Source organism: Arvicola amphibius, chromosome 1 (genome assembly GCF_903992535.2).
Source record: "Arvicola amphibius chromosome 1, mArvAmp1.2, whole genome shotgun sequence".
NCBI classification, from domain to species: Eukaryota; Metazoa; Chordata; class Mammalia; order Rodentia; family Cricetidae; genus Arvicola; species Arvicola amphibius.
In genome coordinates, this window is record NC_052047.1 from 186,101,069 (window position 1) to 186,122,282 (window position 21,214).

The window sequence follows — 21,214 nt, forward strand, 5'->3', positions numbered from 1 at the left end:
TGTGTGTGTGTGTGGGGGGGGAGCGGGCGCACAAGGTTGGTGGGGGCTGGGAAGAAGTGTCCCACAGCATTTTCTTAGCAACACTGGGACAGAAATGCAAATTATGAGCTGGACCTGATGATTTGTGCCTTTAGCCCCAGCATTTGGAAGGCTGAGGCAGAATTGCCTCAAGTTCAAAGCTAGTCTAAAAAACTAAAACCCTCCCACCACCACCAAATCAGCCCAGCAGACTGCTAGGTGATCAGGCCTGGAGCCAGTTACCTCCGTGTGGTTCCCACACACCATTTTGGACAGTTGTCAGAAAGGAGCTGCTGCCAGGCCAGGGGCTCACCGCCCTGAACTCACCTGAAGAGCTTCCGAAACACCCATGCCTGAGTTTTCGCCCAGATTCAGACTGGGTCTGGACTGGCGGTGTGAGCTTTTGTGTGATGCAAACCTGTGGGGGTGATTTTCCTCACTGTAGGACCGTCGCATATTGGTTAGCAGCGACCTGGGCTGCCTCTACCTACCAGCTATCAATAGCACCCCCAATCTCCAGCTGTGATCACTGAACAAGTCCAGATGTTTCTAGATGTGTCCCATGGGCAGACTGATCCTAAAGGGAACCTTCTGCTCTAGGCCAGTGGTTCTGAGGTCTGCACAGGGGATCGAACTAGGCACCCGGCCCAGCAACAAGCAGCCGCTCTCCAGGTTATTTGCTTATGTGTATTTTTGTGGTTCTGACAGTCTTTCTGATATGGAAGGTAAAGCAGCCATACTTTAGTTATTGGGGGAAGAGTAAACATTTGTTAGGTATCTGGCAATTTTCTTTCAGATACAGGTTTATAGTTTTTTGAGTGTAGCCTTAGCTGTCCTGGAACTCACTCTATAGACCAGGCTGGCTTCAGAGATCCACCTGCCTCTGCCTCCCTGGAGTGCTGGGATTAAAGGTGTACACCACCACACCCAGCTCCCTTAATTTCTTTTTTCTTTTCTTTTTTTTTAAACAGTTCTGGCTGTCCTGAAACTTGCTTTGTAGATCAGGCTGGCCTCGAACTCACAGAGATCACCTGCCTCTGCCTCCCAAGTGCTGGGATTAAAGGTGTGCGCCACCACTGCTCCACATCCAATTTTTAAAAGGACAAGTCTTTATTACATTTGTTTGAGTATGTATGTGCATTGTTGTGCATGCGGAGGTCAGTGCTCAGCTTGCTGTGTGGAGTCAGTTCTGTGCGGGTCCTGGGAATCAGATGCAGGTGGACAGGACTGTTTAGTGTCCTTTCTCTGCAGTCATCAGAATGGCTCAGGCTCTTCTTCAACCATTCCCAAATCGTTTGCGTGGGCAGGTGAGGGGTACTGAGGGGTGAAGGCAAGGTTTCATGCATGCTAGGCAAGTGTTCTACTGAACTGTAAACCCCAACTATCTTTGAGACAGGGTTTCACTAAGTGTGGAGACTTAGAACTCAATCTTTAACCCAAGTAGTCTTTAAACTTGTGATTCCTGCCTCTGTTTCCTGAGCAGCTAATGTTACAGGCCTAGGATATACATGAGTTTTAAGAACTCTTATTCTGCCGGGCAGTGGTGGTGCATGCCTTTAATCCCAGAGGCAGGCAGATCTCTGAGATTGAGACCAGCCTGGTCTACAAGAGCTAGTTCCGGGACAGGCTCCAAAGCTACAGAGAAACCCTGTCTCGAAGAAAAACAAATGCCAAGACAGCCATCATTTGAAGTCAGGCTTCACTCGTGGATTTGAATGTGCACAGGAATTAGACTCTCAGTTCCCTTTCTTTCCTTCTACTTAACAGGTTGAGGATTGGTCTGCATATCAGATCAAGGCCAGTGTCATTTTCTTCCCACGGGGCACTGGCCACAGAAAGGCTGAATCGATGTGTCTATTGGAACAACTTTATTTAAGTACACTGGGCCCCACCAGGCAATGTGACTTTGCGAGGCTGTGCAAGGGACAGGCTTGGGCTAAGAGAAGGTGAGCTGGCTAAGCGCACTGCAGTCCATGGGTCGCTACACTTGACTCCACACACACCAGCTTCGGCTTACATCTGGCAGGGGCCTTTGGTCATAGGATGGTAGAGAGAGAATACTGTCTGGAATCTGGAGCTGAGGTGGGACTCGATACCACGGGTGAAGGTGCAGGCGAAGACAGCCTCACCCTAGCTTTGTACTGTCTGGGTGCAAAGGCCCTTGGACCGCTTCTGAGAGCTCATGTGAGCCCATCAGTTCTTGGCACTTGGGCCCCTTCTCTCCATTCCCAAACAGGTCCAAAGTCAGAAGTGGCTTTGACCAACCCAGAAGGGGCCTCCCTGCCTCTTTCCCTTTGTCTCTTTCTCTGGTCAGCTAGAGCAGTAAAAGGCAACATGGTTAACTGCAGCTTTCTTGGTTTTAATGGGTCTAGACCTCTAACATACCTCCCTTGCAAAGGGCCTCTGCCAAAGAATGATGCTATTTCCTGTTTGGGAAAATCCAACTGCAACCAGCCTGGTGGTTCCAGGGCAGTGAGCAAGTGAAGGAGAAAAGAAGAGCCCGGCTGGGGTGCCTTGGTGTAGTCCCCAATCCCGCAGGGTCCCACGGCCTACAAATACTGTCAGTTCATCAGCAGGGGTGATGGCCATGGGGGCTGTGGAAACCTAGTGCTGTAAACATTAGTGTAAGCAAGGTGACGGTGGGCAGGGCAGTGAGCCCTCTCTGCAGCCCCTTTACCGAACAAACACTTCAATAAATAAAACTGTGAAGATGGCATTGGAACAAGGATGGATGAGAAGCAAATAACAGGCCCTGGAGCCCACAGGTCCTTAGAGTTTCCCAAAACCCCTGGGGCTTGTAAATTAACCCTGAAGCTATCTCCTGTCCTCAAATGCCCAGAGCGGTCCTGGTTCCTACCTGCTTCCCAGGTGGACATGAGTGTACCCTGCTCTCTCCTGAACCCAGTCTACAGCACTGCTGGAGTGTTTTTCAGTCTCCCAAACCCAACCTGAAACAGAGCCAGACAGAACTCAACCTCAGCCTCAGCTCTCAGTCTGTTCCAGAGGCATGGACAGCAGGATGATGAACAGGGCAGACAGCGCTGCCTCCAGCCTCGGCATTCTGGGGTGGGATGGGGCCAGCCCAGCCTTGATTGGCAGCAGCAAGGTCTCTCTATGGTAATCACCATAGTTCCACATAGCCAGATAAAGGCCTAGCCAAGAAAAGAGTGGGCCTCTGCCAGAGCTCTTTCCTGGAAGGGGCCAGTTAGTAGTCAACCCCAGGCCTCAGGCCATCCATCCCCATCGTGGGTAGTTCAATGTCCTTTCTGGGCCCGGGATCCCTGGGCCCCACGGCACTCGATATGCGCACACACTCATACCCACACACTCACTCACACACACAGGCAGCTCCTCTCCAACACTCCAACTCCAGAAAGCGAGTTTTCAAGTGGAGTTAACTTCAGAGAGAGGTGAAGGTGGTGTCTCAGCATTAGAAGGTTTTCCTGTGGATGGATCGGGCACCGTCTTCTTCGTACTCCTTCTTGGAGACCCACATCTTCTTAAAGGTGTCCAGGGAAGCAAGGATAGAGCCTCTGGAGTGGAGGAAACCCAAGGAGCAGTGTGAGCGAGTGAGATTGTGCAGCCAGCCAATCCTGCAGGGGTCTTTCTTAAAGGGACAGGGTGGGATGGTGGAATGGTCAAAGCTCTCGCTTCCCACTCTGCTCTTACTCCGTGGGCTACTCACCCAATCCACGTGGAGTACAGCCTCTCCTGGGGTGCAGATATCTGCAGAGGGGTGGAAGGAGGAATCTAAGACACCCGGACCCTACTTCTCTTCTGCATATGTGTGTGTTCCCAGGTATATGGGAGCATGGGTGAGCGCATATGTATATGTGGGTGTGCGCACTGCACAGAAGCCAGTGTTGGCATTTGGTGTCTTCTCAATCACTCTCTAATTACTGAAGCTAGAGGCTCTTGCTGAACCCAGAGTTTACCAGTTCTATCTAGTCCACCTAGAGAGCTTGTCCTTGGGGACCTTGTCTTCACCTCCCAAATGCTACAATTACAAGTGACCACCATGCCTACCTGGCTTTTATGTGAATTCTGGGGACCTGAACTTTAGTCCGGATGCTTGCACACCAAGTGCTTTGTCCACTGAGTCATCTTCCCAGCCCCACCCCTGCCCACCTTTCACCCCGTCTCACAAGTACAGTGGATGAATGCCATGCAGTAAGTTCCCTGCTGGACCTCTGGCTTCCTGCAGGAGTTGTGGTCTGCCCAACACTAAGCAGGGACATAAACCTGTGGCGGGACTTCGACCCCTTCATTTGGGGCCCTTGCTCTCCGAGTGACTTCTTTCAGCAGACACTTAGAGGAGTTCTAACTTGAGGGATGAGGGAGCGTGGTAGCAGTAAAGTCAAACTGTCCGCTTAGTGTTCCCGAAGGACACAGTGGGGGTCCTAGCTAAGTTCTCTAACACCCTCGCATATATAAACTTGACTATTCTCAGACAGGGTGTCTATGTAGGTCTAGCCTTGCACTTCTGGCAGTCCTCCTGCCTCGGTCTCCACAGTGCTAGGATTTCATGTGTACACATCTAGCTGCTGATCCGCAGTGAGGGAGTGAGAACAGGTCCTCTTTGAGGCGATGTATACTATAGGGTCGTTCTATGTGCTAGGAGCCCCTGGCGCTGCCTGTGGTTGCCCGAAGAGCCTGGGGAGACCCAGAAGGAGAATCCACCATGTGCTAAGTCCTGGAGCCCAGGTCCACCAGCCTGACCTCCGGCATGCCCTACCCTGATCTTCACGTCTTTCGGAGCTAGTTTCTTCACTTCACTCAGTAGCCTGTCACCAAAACCTAAAGGGACAGAAAAAAGAGACCCCCAAATTAATTCTGTGTATCCAATTCCTGTAGGATAGATCTTCTCCAACAAAGGTCCTGTGAGCAAAGACCAACCTTTGAACAGGGTAGAACCTCCTGAGAGGACGATGTTGGAAAAAAGCGTACGCCGTAAGTCCATGTCAGACTTCTGGATGGCAAACACCAGGACCTCATGGATACCCTCACTCTCCTCGCCAATCAAGTCTGGCCTGAACAGCAGCTCAGGGGCCCGGAACCTGGAAGGGCCGATCTGTAGGGTAAAGAGCCAGCTTAAGAGGTTGGGCTGGGACTGGGGTCCCTTGGAACTGGGAACAAAAGAGGTCTTTCTGTTTCTTAGGAACCAGGTATATGAGAAGCCCAGACTGAAGACAAACCTTCTATGTCAAGGGCCTTAAGGATTCCTGTCTGGCATCTCTAGCTAAGACATCTGTGGCATTAACACTCTTGGAAACATCTTACCAGAGGGAGTTCCAGGGAGCAGCGACTTGCTAATCTGTACCCAGGGGTGGTTAAAGACAGCACAAATACCCACTTCCCTATGCACCCTGACTGAAGGAAGTCCCTCTGAGCCCCTTCCCTTTTCTACAGAGAGGCACTGGGCTGCCCATGTTCTCGGGAGTCCTGCTTCTCAGAGCCTCGCAGGGCATTCGGCTTGAATCCAAGCTTAATGGTGGGTATGGGGGAGAAGGGAAAGATGTGGCACTACCTCAATGGTGCTGCCATCGGGCAGGTAGTACTGGGCCTTCTCGGTTTCCAGTGTCTCATCCTTCTGGGGGTTTATGGACAGGTAGCAGGCTCTCTGCAGAATCAGGTACGGCACTCAGGATGGCAGGAAAATCTAGCACACTCCCAGGCAAAGTCCCACCAAAGTGACATGCTCTTGCAGAGATCTGCTCGTCTGTCGTGACTGCCTAAGAGTTGCTGGCCCAGAGTTCTTGTTCCACCTTCCCGGTAGGCAAAGCTGGGACTTGGCTCTATAGATGCTTGGCCTGAGGCACCCAAATTTAGCCAGGTGCAGACATCCTTCTCCTTCTACCTCTGATACGATTCTGGTTTCCCATGAGCAGTTCAGAGGCATGTCAGGAGGGTACGATCCACTTAAGAAGGAAAATGAACCTGCAGGTGTGCAGTAATGTGTGCCTGTGCAGAGGCCCAGCTCCTTTCCCACAAGATGGTGGTATTCAGGAAGGAGAGAGCCACACACAGCGCCAGGAGAGAACAGAGCCTGACCCAGGACCCAGGGAGCATTAACCCTCTTCTTTCTTAGGGTCACTATTCCCCGTCCCACCCCTAGGCCCACAGGACAGCACTCACTTCCTTTATGGCCTTGACAATCTCAAACTCGGAGGAGGAGTGGAAATCATAGCCCTCCTTACGTAGGTAGAGGCGGAGGAAGCGGGAGACGTCTCGGCCAGCAATGTCGATGCGCATGATGGAGTGAGGCATGGCGAAGCCTTCATAAATCGGGACTGCATGGGTGACACCATCCCCAGAATCCAACACCACGCCCGTGGTTCTGCCTGTGGCATAACTGAGGCAAAGGAACAATCACTGAGTGCCACACTCCTCTGGGAAGAAATCTACCTGTCAAAGCTCAGAGTCAGTGGAGTTAAGCCTGGGGTCTACTTTTCTCCTGGGCCCTTCTGGTGAGTGAATACTAGGAAACCTTGAGTGAGGAGCAGAACTTCCCAGCGTCCTAAAGAGCAGGCCTTCCTGTCTGGAGTCCAGCAGGCCTTTAACTGTCCTGGAGACCTGGCCTAAAGGGCAGTTTCGACTCCCAAGAGAGGGGAGGGTAAAGAAAAGAGTGGGGAAAACATGGTGCTTTTCATTGTCCTGGAGAGCCTGGTCTTCCCCAGGCAAGTTCCCTAAAGTTTTCTATCTCCAAATGACAGAGATAAGAGACCCAAGCATGGGAGCAAACCCCTACTCGGCCTCAGTGTTCAGAGGTCAGCAGGCAAAGTCAGCTTGTACACCCTGTGTGTTACGGCAACTTGACGGGGAACCTCCTTCGGCCAATGGCCTTTGAGAGGCTGTACCAGGTTGAGGCATGGCTTTGGGTACCAGTGCCCCTCTTCTTCCCTTGTGCTACACCTGGATGTCTGACCCCGTTACTATTTCCTCATTGTGATTCATGAGTTTTCCTTCTTAATAAAGAAAAATCTTAGTATACCTGGTTCAGAGCTAATGTGGGATTATTTGATTCGTGTTCCCCCATCTGACACATTCTGCTTCAGCAGCTGCTGCCGAGGCTGAATTCTGTCTTATAGAAATGCAGCACCAAAAATATGAGCGCTTTTCATTTGTTCAGAGGTCACAAATTAAGATTTGGGTATGAAATTCTTCAATTTTCTTCAGGGGATGCTGGGGATCAAACCCTACACCTTTGTCTATGTCAGGCAAGGGCTCTACCATTAAGTCTCATACTCAGCCTAGGAAATCTCCCAGTCTAAAAATGCTGGCTCACAATTTCTTTCTTCTTTTTTTTCTTTTGGTTTTTCGGGACAGGGTTTCACTGTTTAGCTCTGGCTGTCCTGGAACTAGCTCTTGTAGATCAGGCTGGCCTCCAACTCACAGAGATTGTCTCTGCTTCTCAAGTGCTGGGATTAAAGGCATGCGGCACCACTGCCCGGCAGGCTCACAATTTCTTAATGGGGTCAAATAAATCCTCTGTGTAGGTCATAGGGTACCATCTCAGCAGCAGACAGATGAAGGCATGAGGCAGGGTGTGGGGGGATCGGGGGAGGATGGCAGGGTGGGGAGCATAGCAGGGTGGTGGTGCCTGGTTCACAGATATGTTGTACACCATGTGAAGATGTTCTTGCTGTGATTGGCGCAATAAAAAGATGAACAGCCAATAGCTAGGCAGGAGGTATAGGCAGGACTTCCAGGAGGGAAAGGAAGAGGAGCAAAATCTACGTGCACAGGAGACTCCAGGAGACACAGAGGGGAAACAGGATGGAAGAGACATAACGCTACGTGATAGAAAGTAGATTAATATAAATGGGGTTAGTATACACTATGAGAGCTAGTTGCATAAGCCAAAGCTATAAGCCAAGCTTTCATAATTAATAAGTCTGTCATTATTTGGGAGGTAGCTGGTGGGACAGCAAAAGCCTCATTACAGATACACCAGCAGCCTCGCGGAGCACTGGCACAGACAACACAGAGCAATGCTGGGATACACTGAGCCTTCAGGAAGGGCGGGGTGGCTTATGGTCATGGACTTGGACGCCAAACCTGAGATTAGACGCTGGGGTAGCAGCAGTCCCAGCCACACCCATGCTTCTGGTTTCCTCTGAGGCCTCAATGTCTAGTTTCAGAAAAAGTTCCTCTCACTCTCCTAGTTCCTAGCTCCTCCTCACGGGAGAGCACCTGCGGAGGCTCAGGTTACCGTGTGAGACCATGCGAGCCAGGCAGCCACTACTCACAGGCTAAGCACAGCTTGCATGGAGATGAAGAGAGCTGGCACGTTGAAGGTCTCGAAGAAAACTTCTGCAGCTCGTTCCCGGTTTTTCCGAGGGTTTAAAGGCGCCTCAGTCAGGAGCACAGGATGCTGCAGAAAGAGGCCCAGGAGGCAGGCAGTGTGAGCCAGCTGTGCACTCTCGTGATCCTGCCTTGAAAGTTTGCTAGTCCAGGGAACCTGTCAGCCTCCCTCAGAGGAAAGCAAGCGAGCTCTTCACATGCCGTGCCCAACTTCACATCCTAAAGTCCCATTCTGTTCTTACCCTCCGAGTCCGCCTCCTTGTCTTTCAAATCTCATCTCTAGGTCCCTGAATCTACTGTGTATTGTCTACTTGTCAAGATTTTGTTAAACTCTGAATTATGCTACATAAATATATTTCAAAATAGAAAATTAAAATTTAATGTTGATTTTGTTTTGTGGTACTGGAGATTGTTTCACATGCTAGACTCTTCCACAGAGCTACATTTCTAGCCCCTTTATTTATTTATTTATTATTATTTATAATTTTATTTTTATTTTATGTTCATTGGTGTTTTGCTTACATGTGTCTGTGGGAAGGAGTTGGAGTCCCTAGATCTGGTTACAGACAGGTGTGAGCTGCCATATGGGTGCTGGGAACTGAACCCAGGTCTTTTGCAAGCACAGTCAATGATTTTTTTTTGGTTTGTTTGTTTTGTTTTTAAAAAGCCTTATTTTCTGAGTGCTCTATCTGCATGTACACCTGCATACCAGAAGAGGGCATCAGATCCCACTATAGATGGCTGTGAGTGACCATGTGGTTGCTGGGAATTGAGCTCAGGTCCTCTGCATTTCTCCAACCCCCATTTTTGTTTTTTGAGATAAGAATCTTGCTACAGTCAGTTGGGGGTGGCACAGAATTTTAATCCCAGCACTCAGAAGCAGAGGCAGAAGGATGTCTGTAAGTTTGTGGATAGCCTCGTCTACAGAGAGAATTTCAGGACAATCAAGGGTACACAGAGAAACCCTGTCTCAAAGGACACAAAACAAGGTTGGGTAATGGTAGCACATACCTTTAAACCTAAGAAGGCGGATCTCTGTGAGTTTGAGGCCAGCCTGGTCTACAGAACTAGTTCTAGAACAGCCAAGGTACACAAAGAAACCCTATCCTTTTTTGTTTTTTCGAGACAGGGTTTCTCTGTAGTTTTGGGGCCTGTCCTGGAACTAGCTCTTGTAAACCTGGCCGGCCTCGAACTCATAGAGATCCACCTGCCTCTGCCTCCCAGGTGCTGGGATTAAAGGGTTGTACCACCACTGCCTGGTTTAGAAACCCTATCTTGAAACATCCCCACCTCCAAAAAAGTCTTGCTACATAGCCCTAGACTGGTCTCAAATATTCCCCCATCCTGCCACTGCTGCCTTCCAGGTGCTGGCATTACAAGCATATGCTGTTAACCTAAATTCCATTCTAATATACGTATTAGAACTGCCTCTGCCTCCTGAGCATGGTTAAAGGCCTGCACTACCACCACCCAGCTCAGTTCTAACATATTAATGGACTGGTACGAAGATAAAATTAGACTATCTCTAGAAAGTATATAAAGCCTAGGGCCAGCACACATTCAGACTCATCGTGGCAGCAGTCACTGCCATCCTCATCCTCATCATCTCGGGAGTCTAGTTCTGCCCAGCGTGGCATCCTGCACAGTAGTGTCCTGCACACAGGCCCCTCACCTCCTCTGAGAAGGTCTGCAGCTGGTCCTTAGAATAGACATACTGCCAGATGCGCTCCATGTCATTCCAGTCCTTGACGATGCCATGTTCCATGGGGTAGCGGATTGACAGCAGCCCTCGGTGCTCCTGCAAGCAGAAGGCACAGTCTGTAGCAGCAGCTGGGCTCTGCCTGGCACCCTGCTCTCTCAGGCCTGAGCTGTGTAGCAGAATCCCTTCTGAAGGAGCTGCAGCTTCCCAGGGTTGCAGCCTGCAGTCCTCGCCCATGCTGAGGGCAGGCATCATTCTAAGCTGGAAGACTGTATGCTGCAAGCTGCCTGTACTCCCTGAGCAGCTGCACAGCAGAAGGTCTCCGGATTTCCACGGCCCCCACGTGCCCTGTGACACCCACCTCAGCACTTGGAACCAAACGTGGCAGCAATGACTCTGTAGTTATGCTTCCTAGAGCCCGTCTGGGAGTTCTGCCAAAGCTAGGGTAATTAACTCATACCTAGGGCAGGTCAGACTGGATCTCCCCTCTGAATCCCTCTTGCCAACAATATAACCAAACCAATCAACCTAAACATTGGTAAGGCAGTGACAAGATCTAGAAAGACAGTACAAGTCCCATTTTCCAGACTGGGCTCTAATTTACAAAGTGGGGTTCCAGAGTCTGCTCTTGGGAGAAAACGATCCATTTACTCATTGCTGTGTCCAGCTGCAAACACTTCCATTATGGCGGTTAAGGCAGGTCCTCTGCCAGCCTGTGGTTCCTGCTTCACTGGGGATTACCTCAGCTTTGGGGCCAATGAAGATGTCACCTTCGAGGGCTCCTGCCATGACACGGACATGCTTGGGTCTGCCCACACTAGAAGAGACAGCAAAAGGAACATTTCTCATTTCAGGACAGACCACGAGGGCACAGTCCAGATGCAGCAATGAACTCCCAGTCCACTGTGCCCATCTCCCAGGAGGGAGGTCTCAAGTCAACCTCCATTTCCTTTCTTATACTTCTGAGTTTTGTGTAAAGAACATGTACTGCTCTCTTCCCACTGCTCTGCTGAAGAGGCAAGCAGGTCTTCGCTCCCCTGCCCCGTGTCTCTCTCTCTCTCTCTCCCCTCCCCTGTACCCTTTTCTCAAAAAACTTCATACTCAAGCGCTGAAAAAATAAAGATAAAAAGAGTATGTACTATTTCAAGTTATTTTCATATTATCTACTTGTATTATATTGTTTGTAAATTATAACTCTAGTTCTTGTATTTTCCCAGTGTGTGTCTAGATAGAATTTCTAAATGGCTGGGTAGTGGTGGCACACTTAGGAGGCAGAGCAAATCTCTGTAAGTTCGAGGCCCACCTGGTCTCCAGAGCTAGTTCCAGGACAGCAAGAGCTGTTAAACAGAGAAACCCTGTCTTGAAAAACCAAAAAATTAAATTAAATTAAATTAAAAATTAAAAAAAAATAAGCCGCGCGGTAGTGGCACACGCCTTTAATCTCAGCACTTAAGAGGCAGGTGAATCTCTGTGAGTTCGAGACCAGCCTGGTCTACAGAGCAAGTTCCAGGACAGGCCCCAAAACTACAGAGAAACCCTGTCTCGAAAAACCAAAAATAAAAATAAAATAAGAAAAATAGAGGGTTCTGTGGCTCTCTAAGTCACCAAGGACAAAATTGATGGCATTAGATAGAATCAGAGTTGGTCTTTTGTTTGTTTGTTTGTTTAGAATCAGAGTTGGTTTTTTGTTTGTTTGTTTGTTTTGAGACAGGGTCTTTCTGTTGTCCTGATTGTCCTGGAACTCACCACGTAGACCTGGCTGGCCTCCCAAGTGCTGGACTTAAGGCATGCGACACCATACCCAGCCTTAGAATCAGATTTTTTAAAAGAGAACCAGCAAAAGGGCTCTTGATGTGCATGTCGGTGGACTGAGTTTGATCCCTGGAACCACACAAAGGTGGGAGCAGCAGACTGACTCCACAATGCTGTGCTCTGACCGGCACACACATGTAGCACCTACCTCCTCCAACTCTCGCACACTCATACGCGCACTCATACACACACACACACTTTAAAAAGTCAGAGGCCTTTTGCTGTGCCTCTCAGTATATGCCAGGTAGTAACACATTCCTTTGCTTATCCAGAACCCGCTTCACATCCTTTGCTTATTGTCCTGGGTACCAAGGCTAACTTGAGAATTCTTCCTCCTCAATGAGGCAGGGCTGGGCATGGGACAAAGTCGACAAGAGCCCCACAGTCACAACCAACCTCAAAATGACTTACTAGTTTGGAAAGCAGTATTTGGGGATCTGATCACCAGCAAAACCAGCTTTAATCACGCCGGATCCCTGGGGAGAGAGGACAAAGAAAAGTGAGGCCCAGCAACAAGTCAAGCGGTTACGGAATGGTTCCACTTCCATTCTGAGAGAAAGAACACATATCTGTGTGTATAACAGACGTGTTGACAGGAGCATAGGAGAAGGTGAATACTATTCAGGAAGAGACGGGACTGGAGATGGCGGCCAGGACCTCCATTGCATACTCAATGAACTGTTCGATTTTTCTGTAGTTTTCTCCTTTCTACATGGAATATACTTTACTGTGAATATAACAAGTGATATTAATGGGGCTGAGGAGATGGCGTATCAGATAAAAGCCTTTGTCATACAGGTCTGGTGGAAAGTGAACCAGCTCCACAAGCTTGTTCTCTGCCTCCACATGTGCACTGTGGCATGCACACATCTGCACGGTCGATGCACATATGTGATAACAAATAAAACGCAATTAAAAAATATTAGTAAAGGGAAGAAAAAATAAAACAGAAAACATGAGAAATAGTAATTACCTAGAAGTAATTACCACAAGTAGGGCGGCAGGGAAAGCATGTGTATTTTTCTGTTCTCCTAGCCTTACACATCAACCTCCCTGTCCCAGGTCTCTAGGACACATCTCACTAGGTATCTTGCATTAATTCTGCCTGGATGCATGTTCTCTGGCTCTTATAGGACAGAAGCACTATACTTTATAGGGTTTGTTGTTTGTTTTACTTCTTTGCCTCCTGACAGTTGAGGGCAGGGAGGTCTCAATGACTCGCCTGAGGAGAGAAGACAAGAGTCAAACTCCTGCTCCAGGACTTGGGTGCAGTGTCAGGAAAGAAAGAACCCTTTTCCTTTTTATTTTCTTTCTGTCTTCCTTCCTTCTTTTTTTCTTCCTTCCTTCCTTTCCTTTCCTTTTCTTTTTCTTTCTTTTTCTTTTTTTTTTTTTTTAGACAGGGTTTCTCTTTGTACTATGGCCATCCAGGAATTTGCTCTGCAGACCAGACCAACTCAGAGTTCTGCCTGCCTCTGCTTCCCAAGTGCTGGGATTAAAGGCATGTGTCACCACTGCCCACCACCCAGCAAGAACCCTTTTTCTAATAAGTATCGTATCTTCCAGGGCCCAACCAATGTGAACACTGACTATAGGAACTGACAACCGCGTGCAGGGAAGACGGCAAGAGCCGATGCTGTCTGCAAATACGCCCATTCTCTTCCTTCTAACCCTGACCACAACCAGATGTGATGCCCATGCTCTTCGAGCTCATCTGGTTTTCTGTCAACCACTTCTCCACACTGCATACTTAGTATATGACAGACTCAAGCTAGCCAGGCTATCTTTGCACCAAAGGCTTTCTGGCACACCCCAGCTCTCTGGTTCCTGCTGCTCCACAGAGAGGTGTGGAGGTAAGATGGAGGTGATGAGAACAGTCATCTCCGGGTGTTGGCCTCTGGCCAGTCTGAGGACCGGGCTATGTGTGGTGAGAAGCGGTGGAGGGACTGGGGAGAGAGCAAATAAGGAACGATGTGCAGACTCGCTGGCATGGGCAGTGTGGCCAGGAGCCCAGGAAGCTGCAGCTGTGACCTGAGCTCAAACCCTAGGAGGGGGAGTTCTCCTATAGCAAACCCCAGGGCTTGGGAGCTGGGATGGATGGATGGATGGGCACAGCACTGTGCAAAAGACCTTCAGGAACTTGTTAGTTCAAGCTCCTAATAATTGTTCATTGTCTGCACAGGGTGTGTCCAGCCTACAGACTGGCAGGATCTCCTGGCAAGGGTCCAGACGAGAGAGTGAAGGTGAGTCCCAAGACAGGATTTCACATATCGCAGGCTGGCCTCAAACTTGTTCTGGAGCTGGAGTGACCCAGAACCCCTGCTCTACCGCCTCCACCTCCTCAATGATGGGATTTTACAAGTGTGCGCCTCCATACACTGTCAGATCTGAATTCTTTTTCTTTTTAGGTTTTTGAGGCAGGGTTTTTTTTTTTTTTTTTTTTTTTTTTTGTGTAGCCTTGGCTGTCCTGGAAAGCTGGAAGTTAGGTCAGGCTGGCCTCAAACTCACAGAGAGCTGCCTGCCTCTACCTCCCCAGTGCTGGGATTAAAGGCATATACCACCACCGCCCAGCTAGATTTTAGGTTTTTTGTTTGTTTGTTTGTTTCGTTTTGTTTTTTTAGACAGGGTTTCTCTAGCTTTTTAAAAGTTTGTCCTGGAACTTACTCTGTAGACCAGGCTGGCCTCGAACTCAGAGATCTACCTGCCTCTGCCTCCAGTGTGCTGGGATTAAAGGCGTGCACCACCAACACCTGGCTTTAGATTTGAATTTTTTAAAAAATATGTATTTATTCATTATGTATACAATATTCTATCTGTGTGTATGCCTGCAGGCCAGAAGAGGGTACCAGACCTCATTACAGATGGTTGTAAGCCACCATGTGGTTGCTGGGAATTGAACTCAGGACCTTTGGAAGAGCAGGCAATGCTCTTAACCACTGAGCCATCTCTCCAGCCCCAGATCTGAATATTTTTAAGAGTTGATTTTCCAAGTTGTTTGCTTTAAGTTTACTAACACAAGGACAAGGGTCTGGGTAACAAGGCAGCTTAAGACATCAGATTTAGCCAAGCACATGGCACATGCCTGTAAACACTCCCAATTGGAGGCTGAGACAGAAGATCCAGATGTAAGGAAGATACATGGCAAGACCTTGCATCAGAAAACCAAGCTAGAGAGATGGCTCAGTGGCTAAGAGCACTGACTGCTCTTCAGAGGACCCAGCTTGGATTCCCAACAACCACATTGTGGCACTGCATGGTTGTGGTGTAAAGACATGCAGGAAAAACACCATATATATAAAATGCAAACAGATCTCAACAAAACCCAAAGCCAAGTGAAGCAATGCCAGACTCATTTATTTGTCTCTGACATTCTAGCAGAAGTATAACAGGCCCAGCTGCAGTACTGTGCCTTTTTGAAGGGTAACCTGTGATTATCCTCCTGTGTCTGGCAGCAAACCACCATTACACGACAAAGCAAGTGTCTCACTACCCTGTTAGAATTTTTGCTTCCCCCGTTTTTCTACTTTATTTCAAGTTCCTTACGATCAGAGACATCACATAGCAGTAGCTGTCATCTGCTTGATACTCACAAAAGACTAGCTGATGAAAGTTAAAATCACGAGTAAAAGAGTGACAGACAGTTGCCAGGCAGTGGTGGCACACACCTTTAAACCCAGCACTTGGGAGGCAGAGGCAGACAGACCTCTGTGAATTCAAAATCAGCCTGGTCTACAGAGTGAGACCCTGTCTCAAAAAAAAAAAAAAAAAAAAGAAAAAGAAAAAAAAAAAAACAAAAATTAAAAAATTACAAAAGAATTGGCAGGTGAACCTAAATTCTGAATCTGAAGGAGCAGGTGCAATGCCAGCAAGTAGCCCCAGGCAGAGGTGGTGCGAAGAAGGCAAGCGCAGCACCAGAGTGACGTGTTCAGAGGAACAGACCCAGCAGGCCTGTCAGGACCAGGCTGGACCAACAAGCAGGGGCAGGAGGTGAGCTGAGGTACTCTATTCTGTACCTCAGAGCATACAAAAGCCGACATCCACTTCTTTAACAGCATTTACACAGGAACTGCTCCCATGCTACTTGCTTTAGCAAAGGAAATAAACAAACACCCTGTAGAGGCTTCTTGAAAATGCAGTCTCATGAAATGTTGGATTTAGGAGGGCTAAAGTCAGCTCCTAGCCACCAATGACCATTCTGATGCAGGCAAGGAGCAACTCTCTCAGCAGGCTCTCCCAGCACCAGCGGGCTGTAGGGTAACCTGTGACTGCAGCTTGAGCAGATTTTATCTAAGCACTTCAGGTTGTTTGATGTGGTGGGAAAGAGGCCTGTGATCTCCCATCTCACAAATAAGAGCAGGATTCTTTTAGAGCGCTGGTTCCAGGACAGGGGTTGCTAATTGGTCCATTTTGATTCTAAGACTTTGGTTCATAAACTTACTGAGATAAAATTTACATTTCACACACATAATTTACAAATTTAGGGTATAGTACAGTTCGATGTATTTTAGTAGGGTCAGACTTGTATATAACCAGGGTTTAACCATATAGCTAAGGCTGGCCACCAACTTGTAACTAATTGAAGAGCTTGTTTTACCGCTCCAAAAAGATGCCCTGTGCCCAGTAACAGTCACTCTGCATCAGAAGAACCCATTCCTCCAGCACTTGCAGCTACCTACCTACCTGTTTTTGTAAATCACAAGACTAAGATTTACTGGCAATGGCTACAAATGGCAGACTATATGTGAAATTTCCTTTTGATTTCCATACGGTGGGTCACACCTGTAATCTCAGATCTCTGGAGGCAGGTAGGCAGGAGGACCCTAAGTTTGAAGCCAGCTTTGTGTATATAATGAGTCTCCAGGGTAGCCAGAGCAGCATAGTGAGAGTCTTTGTAAGAAAAGAAACAAAGTCTGGAGAGACAGTTAAGGGTACTTGTTGCTCTTCAACAGGACACAGGGTGGATTCCCAAGCACTAACCCTGCAGCTCAAGACTCTATAATTCCAGTTCCAGGGCATCGGACGCCCTCTGCAGGCCTCCACAGGCCCTGCATGAATGCAGTGTACAAAATTTGAGAAAAGAAATAGGGGGGCTGAAGAGATAGCTCCTTAGTTGAGAGCACCTGCTGTTCTTCCATAGGACTAGAGTCTGGTTCCCAGCATCCATATTGAGGGCTCGCAACCGCCTGTAACTTCAGCTCCAGGGATCCAACGCAAAGGAGCTGGTGGGATGAACAGACTGTTCCTGCACTGTTAATGCCAAAACAAAACTGATAATTCTTTTTTTAAAAAGACTTTATTTTAAATATGTGTATATGTGTATGTCTTGTGTGTGGTCTATGTATGTGTGTGCAAGGACCCCCAGAGAACCAAAGAGGGTGTGGGGTCCTCTGGAACTGTAAGTTGCCCACAAGGTGCTGGGAATGGAACTGTGGTCCCCTGCAGAGCACCAAGCACTCTGAACTGCTGAGCCATGTCTCCAGCCTGAGACAGATCATTCCGACACAGTTTTTTCTTTTAACAACTAAATAAAAGGTGAATCCAACACACAGAAATGAGCTAAAGACATAGTAGTCGTGTTCTCTAGATATCAACGCTGAGAACAAGAAATTCCACAAGACCCTGTCTCAAACAGACAAAAGAAAGAGTCAATCGAGTATCTCTGTATTACTTAGCCAAAACCCCTCATCTGGGTTGGCTCCCCCTCCCCCTGGCCGTTCTTTTGCTCATGTTAGAGATCATTAGTTATTCACCTATTCATCTACCTAGCCAACGAAAAGGTTCGATTTTGTACATGTAGTACCAGGCCCTCGGTACCTTGTAAGGTTGGGTAGACGAAGAGAGGAGTGGAGACCTGTGGAGACGGCTCATTAGTTAAGAGCACTAGTTGCTGCCTGGCGAGAGAACCCGAGTGGAACCTTCCCTGCGCCACATCCATGTTGGGTAACTCATAGCTGCCTGTCACTTTAGCTGTAGGGAATTTAAGCCCTCTCTGGCTCCAAATGCTCCAACACACACCCCCCCCCCCCCCACCCACACACGAGGGGGGGGGGGGGGGGGGGAGAGAGGCAGAGAGAGAGGGGGAGGGAGAGAGGGAGGGGGGAGGGAGAGAGGGAGGAAGAGAGGGAGAGGCAGGGAGAGAGGGAGAGGCAGGGAGAGAGGGAGAGGGAAGGAGAGAGGGAGAGAGAGAGAGGGAGGGAGAGAGGGAGAGGCAGGGAGAGAGGGAGAGGGAAGGAGAGAGGGAGAGAGAGGGAGGGAGGGAGAGAGAGGTGGCAGAGCGTATATGGGGCCCTGGGCACTGTGCCGAGTGGGATGGAGGTAAAGGACTAATGAAATAATGAAATAATGAAATAATGAAATGAAGGCTCTCACCTCTCCCCACGAGTTACAGTCAGTGAGACTAGTGAGGGAGATGAGAACAAACCCTCAAAACAAAGTGTCTCATTTAATTAACTTTGATCGACCCCCTACCCACAACAAACAAACAGGGTCTCATATCTTAGAAGCTGGCTTCAAACAATGACCTTGAATTTCGGATTTTCCTGTCTCCACCTCCCTAGTGCTGGGATTACAGGCATGGACCACCACATCCGATTTATAGGCCAGGTTTATGCTGTGCTAGGGATGGAGCCCAGCACATGTCATGTCATGCATGTCAGACAAGCACTACCAGCTAGGCCACCTCCCCACCCCACCCCCCAGTCTCAGCTTCACCCTTTTTTACTTTCTTTTTTTTTTTTTTCCCAAGACAAGGTTTCTCTGCATAACAGTCCTAGCTGTTCTGGAATTCGCTCTGTCGACAGGCTGGTCTCGAACTCACAGAGATCCGCTTGCCTCTGCCTCCAGAGTGCTGGGATTAAAGACGTGCACCACCACGCCAGGCTCAACCTTACCTTTTAAAAAGGCAATTTGCAACATATAAAGCAGCCTTCCTTGAAAGACTGAAGAACTTGGAACCAGATGATTTCATTATTAGTCTCAGATCTTCAAAGTGAGTGGTCTGAAAAATCTTCCCCAGCCTACTGTTCCTGAATAAACTGGGGAGAGCAATCTCCATCTACCTACGATGTAAATAAAAGAACCTAGTGGCCCGCCCAGGTCAGAAGGGCTGGAGCATCACAGGTACTCTGATCGGATAAGGGAACTCGTGGTTTGCCTCAAAGAAGGGGTCTTGAAAGAGCAAGGAAGATTTCAATCAGTCTCGACTGGACCAAACCTTTGAGTGAAATACAGAAACTGAAGACAACTGCCCAGCCTCATAAGAGCAACATTTAGGTTCTGTTTGTCATTACTGATGCATTTGTGGGGGCGTGGCTAGCAAAGGAACGACATTTGGATAAGGCGATGAACTTGTACGGCACCGCTGCGGAAATATGACCTTGATCTCTTCCACCTTCGGTGTTCCTTCTGTGAAAGGGGCGGCAAACTTCCTTCTGAGCCATTCCCTTTTCCTGAGGCTTCCATTTATATGTTGGCCAAAGTGCCCTGCAAACTCTAGCGTCCCTGACAGGCACGGCATAATCTGCTGCCTCTCAGCTGGGACCGCAAAACGGAAAGCACCTGGATTGCTTTCTCACGCTCCTTTTTTGTTTACCTTTACTAACTATAATTTATAATCACAAAAATAACTGATATCCTACAGCCATTTCTAGCACCAGATTACCCGGCCCCACCCAGGTACAATTTACTAAGGCTCACACCCAAGGAAACTGCCCTTCTTCACCGGTGGCCCAGCCATCGCCTTCCGCACTGTGTGAGTCCAGCCAATCCCCACCGCCCTAGAGCACTGCCCCACCCCTCACAGAAGGGAAACACTATGGCGGCCAGAAGAGCGACAAGCGCGCCAGCCAATAAACGCAGAGTGCTGTTCTAATCCGGCAAGGCCCAAAGGCGGGACCAATAGGCCAAGATAGACGGCGATAGCAGCCAATTGAGTGATGGGAGGCCAGGGAGAAGGCGGGTGCTAGGGTCTCAGAGAACGGTTAAGGCCCCTTGAGCCGAGGGTCCAAGGACCCTTCTCGGTCTACACCTCTTCCTTTTGTCTGCCCTCAAATTCTCCGCCACACAGGTGCTGCTGGCCGCCCTCCGTGCAAACTGTGAATTTGGGGAGGACGGGGGAGGCGGCAGCTGAACCCGCCTGACAGGCCGGGCCAGTGACAAAGAGCAGGCGGCCTAGGCTGAAACCTCGGAAACGATCCTTTCTGGAGGACAGCACAGTCTCTTCAGAGATAGGAAAGACGCTACTCACATTGTCGATCACAACAGGCTGGTTGGCGATCACATCGTAGGACTCCATGGCAGAGGAATCTTTCCTTCCGAGGAAGGAACTGCCAGCCCGGTCCGCTGCAAACGCCACTGACACGCATGCGCAGTCTAGTCGCCGGTTCTGGGCGTTCAGGGAGCGGCCCTGACCGCGCCTTCGAAGAACTACAATCCCCAGAACCCTTTGCCGCAGAGCCAGCGCTCCAAACAAGGCCCGAGTCCCGCGGGGGTTTAGAAAATTGGTCGGTGTATTTCCGATGTAGGGTGCCATGGGGTTTGTAGTCTCGGTAGATTCGAGAGCCAGAGGTTGATGTTGCTTGCCTGGATTTGTAGTCCCTTCGAAGCGTTTCCCAGCACACTCTTAAATTCTAGAGTCTGGAGTACTTGTGCTGAGATAAGTCAGTAGTTCAGGTGCGGTTAAAATTTTCAGATTAGTCCCACCACTCAGCCATTCCTTCACTTGGGCAATATAAACTATTAATAAACATTTCTGTGACTGGAATGTCTCTCAGTGGTAGAATGCTTTTCCTGCTTGTACAAGATCCGCAGCCCCTCCAACTGGTAGCAACACACTCTAGAGGCACAGGCAGGCGGATTTCTGAGTTCGAGGTCAGCTTGATTTGCAGAGTGAGTTCCGGGACAGCCACACACAGAAAAACCCTGTCCTCAACAAACAAAACAAAACCCTTATAACAAAAGCTAACAAAAGTTATCAAAAACATCTAAAACTGGATGCAATGGAACTACTGGTCTAAAATATCATCTAAATGTTTAAAAACTGCTTTACCATCTCTTTTCTTGATCGTAAAACCTAGATGGATGAGACTATTCAAGTGAAGAGAAAGTATGCATAAACTTTTAACAGCCTGATATTTTTCCTTGGAGTATTTATTTCCCTGTCTCTTCAAGTTGCTTTTAGTCACTAGCGCCTAGAAATAGTAAAGGATTGTAATATATTAATAATGACACACGCCTGGCGGTGGTAGCGCACGCCTTTAATCTCAGCACTCGGGAGGCGGAGACAGGCGATTCTCCAGGAGTTCGAGGCCAGCCTGGTCTACGAAGCGAGTTCCAGGACAGACAGAACTGTTACACAGAGCAACCCTGTCTCGAAAAACCAAACCA

At 48.8% G+C, this 21,214-nt stretch overlaps 1 protein-coding gene across 2 annotated transcripts; it reads right to left on the bottom strand.

Moving 5' to 3' along the window:
* Window positions 1-3,386: 3,386 nt before the first annotated feature.
* Window positions 3,387-20,195, bottom strand: Actr1a (actin related protein 1A). Of its 2 annotated transcripts, XM_038346812.1 has the most exons (11): window positions 20,076-20,195; window positions 12,245-12,309; window positions 10,763-10,838; window positions 9,995-10,120; window positions 8,268-8,392; window positions 6,154-6,370; window positions 5,546-5,638; window positions 4,915-5,089; window positions 4,754-4,815; window positions 3,704-3,744; window positions 3,387-3,551 (listed from the first exon to the last, which is right to left on the bottom strand). In XM_038346812.1, exons 1-11 carry the CDS (start codon window positions 20,121-20,123, stop codon window positions 3,449-3,451), a joined length of 1,131 nt encoding a protein of 376 aa, XP_038202740.1. In that variant the 5' UTR covers window positions 20,124-20,195; the 3' UTR covers window positions 3,387-3,448. The 2 variants fall into 2 exon arrangements, with proteins under 2 accessions (XP_038202740.1, XP_038202748.1); XM_038346820.1 differs by lacking the exon at window positions 4,754-4,815.
* Window positions 20,196-21,214: the final 1,019 nt, after the last annotated feature.

What these genes read in the sequence shown, in the direction of transcription:
- Actr1a (XM_038346812.1), bottom strand. Translation starts at nt 20,123, where the DNA reads ATGGAGTCCTACGATGTGATCGCCAACCAGCCTGTTGTGATCGACAAT. An exon ending in AGCCTGTTGTGATCGACAAT is followed by an intron (nt 12,310 to 20,075) that starts GTGAGTAGCGTC and finishes CTCTCTCCCCAG; the next exon opens with GGATCCGGCGTGATTAAAGC. An exon ending in AGGTTCTACCCTGTTCAAAG is followed by an intron (nt 4,816 to 4,914) that starts GTTGGTCTTTGC and finishes CTGTCCCTTTAG; the next exon opens with GTTTTGGTGACAGGCTACTG.